This window comes from Lithobates pipiens, unplaced genomic scaffold (assembly GCF_037356315.1).
Source record: "Lithobates pipiens isolate NorthernLeopardFrog02 unplaced genomic scaffold, aLitPip1_a1.2 Scaffold_37, whole genome shotgun sequence".
Taxonomy (NCBI): domain Eukaryota; kingdom Metazoa; phylum Chordata; class Amphibia; order Anura; family Ranidae; genus Lithobates; species Lithobates pipiens.
The window spans coordinates 19,567,598-19,584,595 of record NW_027507825.1 but is presented as its reverse complement, the minus strand read 5'-3'; the positions used below and the strand labels follow the sequence as shown (position 1 = coordinate 19,584,595).

The window sequence follows — 16,998 nt, the reverse complement described above, 5'->3', positions numbered from 1 at the left end:
GATCCCGCAGCTCCAGCTCCTCTGTGTCAGCGAGTTGCTGCTGCAGGAATGAGAATATATGGAGAGAAAAAAAAATGCCGCTTTCGAATCGATCGTCTTATAATCTCATCTTTAGCCACACAGTTCTCAGGAGCCGATGACAGTTCATCCAAGATTATCCAAAAGGACCAGCATGAAAATTACTCATATAAAAGAGAACAAACAAATTTAGTTTAACCATTTCAGTTCCTGAAACACGTTACCCCCCCTTCATGACCAGGCCATGTTTTGCTATTCAGCACCGCACTACTTTAACTGGCAATAGCACAGCTATGCAGCACTGTACACAAACGACATTTACATCATTTGTTTTTCCACACAAATAGAGGTTTCTTTTGGTTGTATTTGATCACCACCGATTTTTTTTTTTTATATCGCAGACAAACAAACAAAAAAATAAAAATAAAATAAATACTAATGTCGGAAATCAATAGGGCTGCAACTAACGATTATTTTCATAATAGATTAGTTGGCCGATTATTGTTTCGATTAATCGATTCATCGGTTAATAACCTTAGAAAAAAGTGTGGTGTATAATTTAGTTAATATGTAAAGTTAAAAAAAAAAGGCAATTTATTCTTAAATATCTCCATATGCAATGGTAACTATAAATAACCAACTATATGGTTGTGGAGCAAAATATCTAATCCACTCTGAGAATAACAGACAGAAGAGATATACTGTATATTAGAGGGGATATATACTGTATATACGGTTAGAGGTATACTGTATAAACTATTGAAGATATACTCTACTATATATACTATTAGATATATACTGTATATACCATTATAGGAGAGATATACTGTATATACCATTAGAGGCTATATACTGTATATAATATTAGAGGAGAAATATACTGTATATACTATTAGAGGAGATATACTGTATAACTATTAGAAGAGATATACTGTATATATTATTAGAGGAGAGATATACTGTATATACTATTAGAGGAGAGATATACTATTAAATGGTCAATCTGGTAAATATCATCAGACTCATTAACTTTAACCCCATTTTGTTGCTGGCCGATAAATCGATTATAAAATTAATTGATTACTATTTTCATAATCGATTAGTTGTCAATTAATCGATTCGTTGTTTCAGCCCTAGAAATCAACAACTTCTAATGGGACTGCAATAGTGCATTAAGCAATCTGACACTAACTGACACTGGTAAGAACTAACTGCCACTGACATCACCACTGACAATACCATACACTGTCACTGTACTAATGACACAGAGAAAAGGGTTAAACATGCACCCAACTGTGTAATGTGTGTAAAGCGTGCCGATTTTACTAGTTGATCTCCAAGTTTCTCAAGCTTGCTTCACAGGGATGAGAAACACAGAGCCCCTCTGCGTACAGAGCCCCGCGCAGAATGTCAACACAGAGCTCTGGGCTGTGAATGCACACTAGGTAACAGTATGGGTGCCCATACTTAGCACTAAGGCACTCATACAAAGGCTGCAATACCTGAAGCCGATACTTCCAGGCTCTGTTCTTCCAGCAGGATTCCCCCCACTGGCAGCTGAAGTGTAAACCAAAGTCAAATGGTTATCAAGCCTCTAAAGCAGAAAGGTTAAGAGAAACATTGTTTCTTTTTGTTATCTTACCGTTTCATCATCTACAGATCAAATGGATTAACTTTGCTCTGCAGATGAAGTCAGCTTAAAGAAACCCCCCCCACAATCTTTTGTTTTTTTATTATATGTTCCTCTGTTTAACCCTTTATTGACCCTTAATTTACACTAATCAGCCTCAACTCCTTATTCTTCTCCTCCATTCAATTATTTTCCTGCAGATTTTAAAACTTCTATTTCATAAAAAAAAAAGTCTTTGTTTTGCACCCAACACATAAAATGATTGCTTATAAAAGTGATAAATCACAGCTATGAGCAATAACAGTGTAAATAAAATAAAAAAATACCACCAACCCCCCCCCCCCCCCCCCAAAGGGTACTCTGATGACAGGTTGTAAAAGAAAAACATTTAAAAAAAAATAAAAAAAAAATAAAAAGGATACCATAAAGGGTAGCCGTGTGACACCATGTGGGGGAGGGGCTTTATCTCTGTGACACCATGTGGGGGAGGGGTTTTATCTCAGTGACACCATGTGGGGGGAGGGGTTTTATCTCAGTGACACCATGTGGGGGGGAGGGGTTTTATCTCAGTGACACCATGTGGGGGGGGGGGTTTTATCTCAGTGACACCATGTGGGGGGGGGGGGGGGGTTTATCTCAGTGACACCATGTGGGGGGGGGGGGTTTTATCTCAGTGACACCATGTGGGGGGAGGGGTTTTATCTCAGTGACACCATGTGGGGGGAGGGGTTCTCTCTGTGACACCATGTGGGGGAGGGGTTTTATCTCAGTGACACCATGTGGGGGGAGGGGTTTTATCTCAGTGACACCATGTGGGGGGAGGGGTTTTATCTCTGTGACACCATGTGGGGGGAGGGGTTCTCTCTGTGACACCATGTGGGGGTGGCTCTCTATGGGGAGGGGTTTTATCTCTGTGACACCATGTGGGGGGAGGGGTTTTATCTCAGTGACACCATGTGGGGGGAGGGGTTTTATCTCAGTGACACCATGTGGGGGGAGGGGTTTTATCTCAGTGACACCATGTGGGGGGAGGGGTTTTATCTCAGTGACACCATGTGGGGGGAGGGGTTCTCTCTGTGACACCATGTGGGGGGAGGGGTTTTATCTCAGTGACACCATGTGGGGGGGGGGTTTATCTCAGTGACACCATGTGGGGGGAGGGGTTTTATCTCAGTGACACCATGTGGGGGGAGGGGTTTTATCTCAGTGACACCATGTGGGGGGAGGGGTTCTCTCTGTGACACCATGTGGGGGTGGCTCTCTATGGGGAGGGGTTTTATCTCTGTGACACCATGTGGGGGGAGGGGTTTTATCTCTGTGACACCATGTGGGGGGAGGGGTTTTATCTCTGTGACACCATGTGGGGGGAGGGGTTTTATCTCTGTGACACCATGTGGGGGGAGGGGTTTTATCTCTGTGACACCATGTGGGGGAGGGGTTTTATCTCTGTGACACCATGTGGGGGAAGGGCTCTCTCTCTGACACCATGTGGGGGGAGGGGCTCTCTCTCAGTGACACCATGTGGGGGGAGGGGCACACTCTGTGACACCATGTGGGGGGAGGGGCACACTCTCGGTGACACCATGTGGGGGGAGGGGCACACTCTCGGTGACACCATGTGGGGGGAGGGGCTCTCTCTGTGGGGAGGGGCTCCCTCTGTGACACCATGTGGGGGGAGGGGCTCTCTCTCTGTGACACCATGTGGGGGGAGGGGCTCTCTCTCGTGACACCATGTGGGGGGAGGGGCTCCCTCTGTGACACCATGTGGGGTCGTTTGGTTTTTATTACAGGTAAGTAGCCCTGGCTCGGTCACGCACATGCTGGACGGCGAGTTGTATATTATGGAAGGAGAGCACAATGGACGGTCCCCCTTACATCCCAATGAACGTGTCCTCCATGTGGTCGCGCTAAGGATTCTGGGTAACCCCGCCGGCCTCCCTCACATCTCACCTTTACAGTTGAAGCCGGAGGGGTTGTGGTAATCCAGAGCCTGCAGCTTCCTGCGGAACATGGTGCCCGGCTATCTGCGGCTCTCCGGCTGGAAGACAGCTCTCCTAAGGCCGTCAGTGCGCAACTGCGCGCCCGGGCCAATCATAGAGCGCGGCTACGAGCGCCACCAATCACGGACATAGAGAAACCTCCGTTTGACCAATGAGGAACCGCGAGAGCCTCGGCCATTCAGGAGCATGCAAAGTTCATCCAATTGTATCCCGCATGACTGGCTGACCAATGAGGAAAGGCAGATGTAGCAAAGCCTCGATGCTCCTTTGTTCCTCGCCGCGCTGGTTGGATATGGAGCTGTTGGGAGGTGATTGGAGATGGAAAGAGAAAGATGGCCACTTACGAGGCTGCTTTGGTTTTTGAATGCCCCGCCCCTTTTCCCCATTTACCACGTTGCTGTTGCCATGTTGAGACGCTTGCCAGTCATATTTAGTGTGGGCTTTCGGAGCTGCGCTGGGTACGTGAGCCCACAATAAAGATGGCCGACAAGCGGTGTAGTGTCACATTATGAAGCCTATCACAGGATGGTGCGGAAGTGACGTGTACGCCAGAAATTGCCTACTGCGCATGCGCCGTGCGTTCCAAACGCTAGCGCCGTGCGTTCCAACATATTGTTCGGCAATACAGTTAAGCAAAAACATCACAGAATGTTACGGAAGTGACGTTTAACTTCTGCACCAGCGAAACCATCACATAATATTACGGAAGTGACTGTGCAGACAACACAAACACTGGCCGTTACAACACCAATACTTCCCCTGTTTTTAAATAATCATGCTACGTGTGCTATTATGGAGTGCTGGGACTTGTAGTGCCTATCCTGAACTACGTGCAGTCTTAGGTTATGCATTGCTGGGACTTGTAGTGCCTATCCTGAGCTACGTGTGCTGTTAGGTTCTGGATTGCTGGGACTTGTAGTGCCTATGCGTCTTGCGGTCTTATGTTATGGAGTGCTGGGACTTGTAGTGCCTATGCTGAGCTACGTGCACTCTTAGGTTATGTAGTGCCTATGCTGAGCTACGTCCGGTCTTCGGTTATGGAGTGCTGGGACTTTTAGTGCCTATGCTGAGCTACGTGCAGTCTTAGGTTCTGCATTGATGGTACTTGTAGTGCCCATCCTGAGCTACGTGCGGTCTTATGTTATGGAGTGCTGGGACTTGTAGTGCCTATGCTGAGCTATGTGCGGTCTTAGGTTATGGAGTGCTGGGGCTTGTAGTGCCTATCCTGAGCTACGTGTGCTGTTAGGTTCTGGATTGCTGGGACTTGTAGTGCCTATGCGTCTTGCGGTCTTATGTTATGGAGTGCTGGGACTTGTAGTGCCTATGCTGAGCTACGTGCACTCTTAGGTTATGTAGTGCCTATGCTGAGCTACGTCCGGTCTTCGGTTATGGAGTGCTGGGACTTTTAGTGCCTATGCTGAGCTACGTGCAGTCTTAGGTTCTGCATTGATGGTACTTGTAGTGCCCATCCTGAGCTACGTGCGGTCTTATGTTATGGAGTGCTGGGACTTGTAGTGCCTATGCTGAGCTATGTGCGGTCTTAGGTTATGGAGTGCTGGGGCTTGTAGTGCCTATCCTGAGCTACGTGTGGTGTTAGGTTCTGCATTGCTGCGACTTGTAGTGCCTATGCTGAGCTATGTGCGGTCTTAGCTGGGACTTGTACTGTCTCCAGAACTGACAGCTGTCCCTATAAACCCTAAAACAACCTGGAGTGTTAGGTTCTGCAATGCTGGGACCTGTAGTGCCTCTAGAGATGCTAGCTGTCCTTGTACAGACCAATACAATCCAGGGAAAGCAGTGCAGATTATCCTGCCATGCTGGGACTTGTAGTCCCTCTAGAGCTCTCAGCTGCCCTAATACAACGGCAGGGCAACCTGTGGTGTTAGGTCCTGCTATGCTGGGACTTGTATTACCCCTAGAGCTTGAAATCATATATCATCTACAGAACACATAGGATGAAATGGCACCCCCCCCCGAACCTGAACGTTTAAATTTGCATTCATTGTGTTTGCACATAAATTGTGATTACATAGCATTTATTAAACACACACAATGTATTACAAATAAACATCTGCTCCGTGTATCGCTGCATATATACTACAAACACCTGGTGTTACCATTTCATTCATCACGGTACCATGGTTGTTTTGGTGTCAGGATGTTTGAAGCCCATAAATTTACTTATTACATTGTCAGATAAAATTAAATAGTTCACCTCACCATAATGCAGAATCAGCTTGGAGACCTGAGCGTCTCACTTGCCACTGTCACCTGCCACCAGATGCCATCAGTTGGCCCTCTTTATGTCAGGTGTTTACAGTGGATTCCCTCCTTACATTAGGTGTCCCCCCCTCTTCATCACCGGTAGCAACGCCACTGTTGATTTTGTCTCTGAACCATTTACAGAAGAGTGGCTCATGGAGGCCGAGCCTGGGTTCCGGGTTTCTTGTTTCTTCCTCACAACAGCTGGTCTTCAGTAAAATAGTGGCGGTAGGAAACTGTTAACGAATGTTGGCTGCGCACCTCTAGCGGAGGTTGAGAGAAATCATTCAAACTCCAAATTCATGGGACAAAACCCCGTTAGACCAATTATAATGTCTAAATACCAGTAATGTGGGACAGTTGGCAACTATGCTAGAGCTTCATTTTTTTTCCCCATTTATGACTTACAGCTCTGGGGTTCTTGGTGTGAAACATGATTAGCATGCTGTATGCATGGAGTTTGCATATTCTCACTGAACTTGCATTGCTTATCTCTGGGTACACCACTGTTCAAAGACATGCTAGTAAGATAGTTTTCCCAAATCTACCCTGTGTTTGGGGGTCCACAATTTAAAATGTCCATAGCATCCATATCCCTTTGTCTATCCCCTGTCTGTAGCATGTACGTCCTATGATTGGCTGAGAGCTGTCAATGTGTTGGAAGTGCCATGCGCACCACACTTAGGTTGCTGTGTACTCATATTTGTGGCAGATGCATGTTGTGTGGTTGATTAACAATACAAGACTGAACAAATGTTGCTTTGCTTTCGAAAGGAGGGTCTGTTTAGATGTAAAATTATAATTGTAAAAGCTTTTTGGTTCAATCACATAAGCTTCTCAACATAGTTTACAGACACCATAGTTTGTCTCTCCACCATTGACATCGAATCAGCCCAAGGATATGGAGTGGTTTGTATCTTGAACAACTTTTTTACTTCTTCAGTTCTTGATCGGCCTCTTTGGGGCACCATTCTATTCACTGACACCAATAATGGAGGCCTAAGTATAGTAAACTGGCCCATTGTTTGGGTACCCCTGTCCTAGATGAACGACAACATTCAGACAGTATGTATTGGAGTACTTTATTTTTAGTTATTACAGGCAGTAACGCAAAATACTTTTCTTTATTTTTGCATTTTACAGTCAAAAGTAAGTAACAGTAAGCAGGCGGATGTACAGTCGTGTCTGATATTGCTCACAAACTTCTAGTGAGCAACGATAGTTGAATCCCCTTTCACAGGATCAGATTCGCCTGTCCATTTTCTGGCAGATACAATTGGCCCAACCATTCATTTCTATGGGAAGGTGAATGTCATGTGTCTGTTGATACCCGCCGGGCATCCGTTTCAACAAGATCCACTAAAAACAGACAAATGGCAAGACATTCACCATCCGTCCAGCATGTCAGACGAAAAAAGGACAGTTGGTCCTTTTCCATGCAATCTCCCCATAGAGAATAGCGGGTATGAAGTGATATGATGGGAGGAGGGGTGTTGTGGATGGATATATTTGATGGAGGTATGTAGTAGATTGGGTGAGATTGAGGCTTGTAGTGGACAGGGAGAACCCCCAACTGCAATAGATTGAAGCCTCTATCAGCTAGCAGACACAATAGGTCTTAATTTACAATGGGACTGCATCCGACCGGCATACAATGGGAAAGACATTTGTCTAGTGTATCCTAATAGAACAGTCATCACTAAAGAATACATGTCCCAGCTAGGTCATCGACATGAATCACGGTTCTTAATTTCCAGAGTCTGTATGTCTAAGGTTTTCCCAAGTCACCCATCTCCCAGAGAAGTGGGTAAGAGGCTTGATCCTTAACTTTGGCCAAATTACCTGTCCTGGGTATGTCTGTCACAATGATGGTGCCTTTAACACAAAATGTTGATATTATGCACACAAATGGAACACAGTTTTTGGTTAACCACATAATTTATACATTTACTGAGGTTGGTTGAATTGGCACATGGCTTCCCATGTGAGCAGTAACGCCACGTCAAGGCTTCAACCCTTGTTACTGACCATTCACTCAACTTTCACCCACAGACACACACCAGTCTCTCTCTCTGTCTCTCTCTCTCTCTCTCTCTCAGTCAGTCAGTCAGTCAGTCAGTCAGTCAGTCAGTCAGTCAGTCAGTCAGTCTCAGTCAGTCAGTCTCAGTCAGTCAGTCAGTCTCAGTCAGTCAGTCTCAGTCAGTCAGTCAGTCAGTCTCAGTCAGTCAGTCAGTCAGTCAGTCTCAGTCAGTCAGTCTCAGTCAGTCAGTCTCAGTCAGTCAGTCTCAGTCAGTCAGTCAGTCTCAGTCAGTCAGTCAGTCTCAGTCAGTCAGTCAGTCAGTCTCAGTCAGTCAGTCAGTCAGTCTCAGTCAGTCAGTCAGTCTCAGTCAGTCAGTCAGTCAGTCTCAGTCAGTCAGTCAGTCAGTCTCAGTCAGTCAGTCAGTCAGTCTCAGTCAGTCTCAGTCAGTCAGTCAGTCTCAGTCAGTCAGTCTCAGTCAGTCAGTCAGTCAGTCTCAGTCAGTCAGTCAGTCAGTCTCAGTCAGTCAGTCAGTCAGTCTCAGTCAGTCTCAGTCAGTCTCAGTCAGTCAGTCAGTCTCAGTCAGTCAGTCAGTCAGTCAGTCAGTCAGTCAGTCAGTCAGTCAGTCTCAGTCAGTCAGTCAGTCTCAGTCAGTCAGTCTCAGTCAGTCAGTCAGTCAGTCTCAGTCAGTCTCAGTCAGTCAGTCTCAGTCAGTCAGTCTCAGTCAGTCAGTCTCAGTCAGTCAGTCAGTCTCAGTCAGTCAGTCAGTCTCAGTCAGTCAGTCAGTCAGTCTCAGTCAGTCAGTCTCAGTCAGTCAGTCAGTCAGTCTCAGTCAGTCAGTCAGTCAGTCAGTCTCAGTCAGTCTCAGTCAGTCAGTCAGTCAGTCAGTCAGTCTCAGTCAGTCTCAGTCAGTCAGTCAGTCTCAGTCAGTCAGTCTCAGTCAGTCAGTCAGTCAGTCTCAGTCAGTCTCAGTCAGTCAGTCTCAGTCAGTCAGTCTCAGTCAGTCAGTCTCAGTCAGTCAGTCTCAGTCAGTCAGTCAGTCTCAGTCAGTCTCAGTCAGTCAGTCAGTCAGTCTCAGTCAGTCTCAGTCAGTCTCAGTCAGTCAGTCAGTCAGTCAGTCAGTCTCAGTCAGTCAGTCTCAGTCAGTCAGTCTCAGTCAGTCAGTCAGTCAGTCTCAGTCAGTCAGTCAGTCAGTCTCAGTCAGTCTCAGTCAGTCAGTCAGTCTCAGTCAGTCAGTCTCAGTCAGTCAGTCAGTCAGTCTCAGTCAGTCAGTCAGTCAGTCTCAGTCAGTCAGTCAGTCAGTCTCAGTCAGTCTCAGTCAGTCTCAGTCAGTCAGTCAGTCTCAGTCAGTCAGTCAGTCTCAGTCAGTCAGTCTCAGTCAGTCAGTCAGTCAGTCTCAGTCAGTCTCAGTCAGTCAGTCAGTCTCAGTCAGTCAGTCAGTCAGTCTCAGTCAGTCTCAGTCAGTCTCAGTCAGTCAGTCTCAGTCAGTCAGTCAGTCTCAGTCAGTCAGTCAGTCAGTCAGTCTCAGTCAGTCAGTCAGTCAGTCAGTCTCAGTCAGTCAGTCTCAGTCAGTCAGTCAGTCAGTCAGTCAGTCTCAGTCAGTCAGTCAGTCAGTCTCAGTCAGTCAGTCTCAGTCAGTCAGTCAGTCAGTCAGTCAGTCAGTCAGTCAGTCTCAGTCAGTCAGTCAGTCAGTCAGTCTCAGTCAGTCAGTCAGTCAGTCAGTCTCAGTCAGTCTCAGTCAGTCAGTCTCAGTCAGTCAGTCAGTCTCAGTCAGTCAGTCTCAGTCAGTCTCAGTCAGTCAGTCTCAGTCAGTCAGTCAGTCTCAGTCAGTCAGTCTCAGTCAGTCAGTCTCAGTCAGTCAGTCTCAGTCAGTCAGTCAGTCTCAGTCAGTCAGTCAGTCAGTCTCAGTCAGTCAGTCAGTCAGTCTCAGTCAGTCTCAGTCAGTCAGTCAGTCTCAGTCAGTCAGTCTCAGTCAGTCAGTCTCAGTCAGTCAGTCAGTCTCAGTCAGTCAGTCTCAGTCAGTCAGTCAGTCTCAGTCAGTCAGTCAGTCAGTCAGTCAGTCAGTCTCAGTCAGTCAGTCAGTCAGTCAGTCAGTCAGTCAGTCAGTCAGTCAGTCAGTCTCAGTCAGTCAGTCTCAGTCAGTCAGTCTCAGTCAGTCTCAGTCAGTCAGTCTCAGTCAGTCAGTCTCTCTCTCTCTCTCAGTCAGTCTCTCTCAGTCAGTCTCTCTCTCTCTCAGTCAGTCTCTCTCTCTCTCTCAGTCAGTCTCTCTCTCTCTCTGTCAGTCTCTCTCTCTCTCTGTCAGTCTCTCTCTCTCTCTCAGTCTCACTCTCTCTCTCAGTCTCACTCTCTCTCTCAGTCTCACTCTCTCTCTCAGTCTCACTCTCTCTCTCAGTCTCACTCTCTCTCTCAGTCTCACTCTCTCTCTCAGTCTCACTCTCTCTCTCAGTCTCACTCTCTCTCTCAGTCTCACTCTCTCTCTCAGTCTCACTCTCTCTCTCAGTCTCACTCTCTCAGTCTCACTCTCTCAGTCTCACTCTCTCAGTCTCACTCTCTCAGTCTCTCTCTCTCAGGCTCTCTCTCTCAGGCTCTCTCAGTCTCTCTCTCTCAGTCTCTCTCTCTCTCTCTCTCTGTCAGTCTCTGTCTCACTCTCTCACACACACAGACACAGAGACAAACACACACCAACACAGTGACACTTTTTACATACCTCCACACTTCATTTCCGAATCCTGTGATAAAGTTACGTCTCCCCTAAAATAAAGGAGTAAAAACATTAAAGCACACATAGCATGTTACTTTACAGTGCAACGTGAATTTGTACAAGAACCGTTTAGTTAGTGATAAACATGTTTCCAGCTTTGCAACTGTATTTGTAAACTTTGACTAACCGATCGTTCATGCTATGCGTTCTATTACTGATCTTTATACTGCAATAGGGCACAAGCAATTTCCAGTCTAGCATCCGTCATTTCTTCTGAAGTGGTCTTCACAGTACTGATGGTCCTGGTCCTAAGGAACTCCTTGGCAAACTGTAAAAAAAAAAAATCACACTTATCATTTGTAACAGTATTTCACATGAATTTAAGGCCAGGCAGGGTGGCAATATGGAAAAACACATTTTATTTTGTTATATATTTGCCTTTTTGGAATAACAGCCCAAGGCTTGCAATCATAATTTAATAGGGACAGTTATAATGAATTCATTCATCTCTGAAAAGGTGATTTTAATCACAAAAAATAAATAAAATTGTATAACACACACACACACACACACACACACACACACACCCGTATGATTGTCTGAAACAAGAGAATAAAAGTTTACCAGCAAGATTAGGACACCACAGCTATGGGAATCCTGCTGGTTGTTGTGTTCCATTATCCAGGTCTTCCATTGGGCTTCACGTGAGTGCATGTTCAAGAATAGACTAGTCATGGTTTAAAATAAAGACACATATAATCAGAAACATGTGCACATATGTATGATGGGCATTTTCGACAAGAAGCACACTTACCCCCAGTTGTTCTGCAAGATAGAATAATAGGAAGTTTCATTTCCCATTGGGTCTATCACCACAAGGACCTGCTCTGACACGATGACAATCTAAAAAATAATTTTTAAAAATAAAAACAAAAACACACAACTTAGACGGAGTTCATATGTATAATTCACAGATGGCCCAATTAGACAAGTCATGAACCTTAAATATCAAATGAAGTTTAGAATTTTGCAAATATCTGCCTTGGAAAATGCATTTTTGCTTAACAAATATTAAAACTTCCTATTCTTTTCTTAAGTGTTGCGGCTTGTGTAATGAGAGCCATTAAAAAATATAATCAGCATTAAAAAAAAAAAAAAAAAAAGGATACAAGTATAAGTATATATACACATAACAATTGTAAATAATGTGCAAAAAAGTCAAGAAAGCTAAATCAAATTTAATAGGATAAATACCACTAAAATCCAGTGTACGTCAAGGTTAACTGGGCACATCCAAACATCTTCTATTGGAAACACTGTCTGAGGAATAGGTGTAAAGCAAAGTTAATAAATTTGGCAAAATTTTTTAATATATATTCCTATTATAATAGATAATTTTACACCCAGCAATCAACGGATAATTATAGTTGTAAAAATTGACCAACCTTTCCAAGTCTGTGGAATTCTCCTTTAAACAATGCTGTAGCGATCACTGCAGAGAGCTGGTGAACAGGTTCCTGTTGGAAGATAATAAAACGTTATGCAAACACAATAATGCAAATAATTGACAAACACTTTTAAAAACATTATTCAGTCTTGCCTGATGCGTTGCAATCAGATGATGAAGGTAGGCATCAATCACCTTTATAATGAAAAAATATATGTCCACATTTTAAAAAAATGTATATTTTGAAAACAATCTTACATGTATGTTTTTTAAACAGTGCAACCTATTACCTCATCACTTAGCCACTCTATCCCACGCAGCCTATGGAAAGAGGACACATACAGCCTGTATGGTCCCACAACTGCTTGCACCGAGTCATCATCTTCAGCAGCCCATAACACTTTAACTGTTTAAAAACAAAAAAAACGGTTGATACAAGTTTAAGCAGGCCATACACGGTGCAATATTGAACGAATTTTCTTTTCGAAATCAGAAAGCTTGCTTTTTTCTGATCCGATGATGCCACCATTGATTTTCAATATTCGGCTGACCAAGCCTTCATATTGCTACAGAATATCGTGGCCTGAAATTTTATTTTCTCTCCGTGATTTTTATTTTCTAGCACATGCGGATTTTTCTAATTACATTTTTCGCACGATTCCCCCATCATTGATGAGAAAATAATGTTTTTCTTTATTCCAACATCTCTGATTCTTCAAATTTCTAATCAAGAAAATCGTCTGTTGCTGCAGCCCACTAACAGTGCGAAATTCTTATGAAAAGTCTTAGATACGATTTTATCAAGAAAATTCTTTTGAAATTCTAACCATGTATGGCCAGGATTGACGGAAGAAATAGATATGTCTATATCAGAATCATACCTATTGCTGGTAAGGCCTCAATCTGTAGAGTTTAGTCATTATAATATTGAAAACAAGAGCTGGCAAGAGCAGCCACCATATTAAAATGGACATACCAACAGGGCATGGCCAAATAACAAAACTGGGTGTAAAAAAAAAAAAAAAAAAAAGCCATACCAACAGGGCATGGCCAAATATAAAGGCCATACCAACAGGGCATGGCCAAATAAGAAAACTGGGTAACAAAAAAAAAAAAAAAAAAAAAAAAAAAAAAAAGGAGGCCATACCAACAGGGCATGGCCAAACACTTTAAACAAGGCCAAAATGACCAACAGGGTCATCGTAGCCAAATAAGAACCCAGTGACTGCTACCTCTGTCATCTATGGTTTGCAGGACATTTAGGCATGGTTCTGGCGAAAGCTTCCAAATGAAAATTTTTACGTTATTTACGGTTATTATATTTGTAAAGAATAGAAGTGATATAGTACATGAAGGAAGAACAGACTCAGATAAAAAACAGAACAAGGCAAATCATATGCAAAGCAGCTGTATAAAAGACTTTAGAATAGTTAATTTGCTCGTACCTCAATAGGGATATCCTTGGACAAGACACTGCAGAGGTTCTCTTCGGGAGACATGCCAACAGCTCTTCGATATGGCTTTAAATGGTCTAGATTGGTCATCTTATTTAAAGGTACCCCCTGTAAATTTGATAATCCAACCACCTTGCCACACATATCCCCAATAATGAAAGGGCCGAAAAAGTCGCATTCCATTCTTCCTCCTTTTCTTCCACGTTTCCTGGCATTATACAACAGGACCTCATCGCCAAGTTTATAAGATAAACCCTTGTTTTTCTTCAAAACTTTATTTTCATAAGCCAACTTCTGCTTATCCTGCGTCTTTTCAATATTTTTCAGTACAACCTCTTTCACCTTGTCCATAGATGCTCTCTTATCTGCCACAAACACGTCATAGCTCCCTTCCTCAGGCATAATAATATTTGAAAGCTGAAAGGACAGACAAGTTAGAATAAGACAAAGAATGTTTGATATAGTATCAAAATAAATAAAACAGACATTGACAGTCAAAATGTTTTGCAACTACAAATATTCAATAGTACAAGACTGAAATGATTATAAATACAGATTTATTTCTAGAAGAGCTATGCAAACAGTTTGCGCTAGATAAAACATGTATAATAATAATAAAAACTCACAGGCAGGTCAACTTGAACTTCTGAGGGGAAAACCGCCTCCCTCCCATACATTAGAAGAAAGGGAGAATGCTTTGTCGTGCATTGGACTTTAGATCGTAGGGAAAAAAGCGTGGCGTCCAAATATACATCCCAATTGGTTTGCTGGTCGTTTACAAGTTTCCTGAGAGCTCTAGAATGATAAAACAAAACAAGTTAAACACATTTTTTAATTTTTGGTTTTCCAGATGTTTTTATAGAGATTCAACACAAACCAATAGATAGACATACAGAGAAAAAGAAAAAACAAAAAAATAAAAAAAAATTAGCCACAGACAGACAATCTGGGCGCACTCAGGTCTAACACATACATCAAATTTGCACACATACAAAGGAGCATACCAAAAAACATATATATATATATATATATATATATATATATATATATATATATATATATATATATATATATATATATAGATAATTTAACACAAGGCACAAAGGAGGAAAAGTGCAGGCACATTAGAACTAAGGCAGAAAAAAAGAAATCAAGAAAAAAAAATAAATAAATAAAAAAGACTCAGACAAATGAAATCTCCAGGGCACGGCCCAGTAAAGGCTGATAAGTATAAATTATCTGTGCTGTGGGAGAGTCAACGGTCTAGCCAGCCATTTACCCCAGATCTTATGGAACGTTTTATTCCATTGCCGGAGCTCAAAAGAAAGTTTATAGAGCGGGATGACATCGTCAATGACTTTCAAGCAGAGGGACTTTAGAGAGTTCTATACACCCTTCCAGGATAATAGAATGGCTTAACATAGAAATAAAGTATGCGGAACAGTCTCTTGGCTTGAGTGGAAATATGCAAGTCCCCAAAAATGAATAATGTTTGGGAGGCCTAGCGCTGAGGAGACAAATGCACCCACTTCCTCCCTGAAATCTGGAACTATTGGCCACAACCAAAAACAGTGTAAGGCCCCTTTCACACATGCGGACGGTATGTCCGTATTTCATCAATCCGTTTGCGGATGAAATACGGACATACATGCATCCCTATGGGGCACCGGCTATTGTCCGCCTCCGCAAAAGTCTGATTCTGCAGACGGAGGAAAATCCTATTTTTCTATCCGTCTGCAGAGCGGATCACACGGTCCGTGCTCATCCGATTCCCATAGAGGAGAGCTAACAGGGCGGTCCCCGCACAATGTGTGGAGACCGCCCTGTCCGCAGCCGGCTCAGTGGGGACAACGGAGCGATCACCGCTGAGCGAGCGGATCATTACTGATCCACCCCCGTGTGAAAGGGGCTGAAGAAGCCGGCCTCAGCCGCGAAAGCAGCTAGCCGAGGGCAGGAGTCCCATTTTATATAGTCTAGCCTGAGTGAGGCGAGTCTGATGGAATACTTTAATCTGTAAAATTCAGTCCCGGGAGGCAATGACAGAGCTTTTAAATGTATCCCTAAACTCTGACCAGTCCTCATTGTCTAGTGAAATATCTAGGGAAGTCCATTTCACCTGAGTATTTTGAAACCTATGGTTAATGTCAGTCATCGGGGCAGCGTAGTATGTAGAGATCAGTTTATTGGGGTCTGGCTGTATGAGCAGCTTTTCCAGAGGGGGCAGGTCTGTGTGATCATTCTAAAAGCCAAACTGGGCTTGAATAGCATGTTAAAGTTGCTAATAGTAAAATAGGTAGTACCTCGGCAGGTCAAAGTCTAAAAGGAATGCAACTTACCGCTTGATGTTATCATTTGTTTTTTCATCCAGGCCGTTAGTCTGTGGGTGATAGGCTGCCGTCACACTCCTTTTAATTCCAAGAAGGCAGCACATCCTGTCGTTGAGCTAAAAAAAAAAAAAAAAACCCATAATTTTTATTTTTTTCATAAGGTAGCAATAAAAACAAAAAAAAAAAAAAGATAATACAATTGAAATTATACATACTTGATTAACAAATTCTTTGCCCTGGTCGGAAAGAATTCGTTGGGGACAGCCATGTTGATAGATCATGGAGCAAAGACGCTGACCCACCTCAACAGCTGATTTCGATTTTAGAGGATAAGCCTCCACCCACTTAGAATAGTAATCCGTGGCAGTCAGGATATATTGATACCCATCCGCTGTTTTGGGTAAAGGGCCTATAAGGTCAATGCCGACCAGCTCCCAGACAGCAGACACCTGTGATGAAAGACAGGATTAAATGTGTTTTATACATACATACATACATACATAACACAGAATACATTTACCTTAATACACTGCAATGCCTTTGGAGCTGCCAAAGGCTTTCCAATCCTCTGACACTGGTCACATTCCTGGATCTGTTTAAAAAATAAAATAGAGCAGTTGGTAAAGACGTCTAAAGCCCTCTTTAAAAATGATATAAGAAAAAACATTAAACCAATTTGTGTGTACCCAGCGCTCAATATCCCTGCTCATGCCTTTCCAGGTGAATCTTGACGACATGGCCATCCTGGTCTTCAAAATTCCTGAGTGACCGCCCATAGGAGTAGAATGGAATTCTTCAAAGATTCTCCTAGCTTCTTCCCTGGATCGAACAACAATTTTCCCCTCAAAGTAGACCTTGTCTCCTGTAATGAAAGGGAACAATTAACAGCTCATTCATAAAAAGAAGCTATAGTCCATAATTAAGTTGATGGTATTTTGTGATAATAACCTTGTATTTTACATTGGGAGGCGTACTTCTTAAGACGGTACTTCTGTGTTTTCGTATATCCAGATGGATATTCTCCCGCTGACAGAAAGTTGAAAAGGTCTTGCGACTTCTCCATACCTATAAATGTAGAAGAGTGTGAGCTCAAATTCAACAAACTATAGACAATACTTACCGTCTGGGAGTTCAGATAAATC

The 16,998-nt window shown here is 43.3% G+C and overlaps 1 protein-coding gene across 1 annotated transcript in view; it reads right to left on the bottom strand.

The window, feature by feature from the left end:
- RTRAF (RNA transcription, translation and transport factor) overlaps nt 1-3,763 on the bottom strand; it is a 41,210-nt gene extending 37,447 nt beyond the window's left edge. Inside the window, exon 1 of the mRNA XM_077466798.1 lies at nt 3,599-3,763. Within this exon, the coding sequence (XP_077322924.1) occupies nt 3,599-3,659 (61 nt within the window). The 5' untranslated portion in view covers nt 3,660-3,763. The remainder of the gene's footprint in view (nt 1-3,598) is intronic.
- Between the last annotated feature and the right edge of the window lie 13,235 nt (nt 3,764-16,998).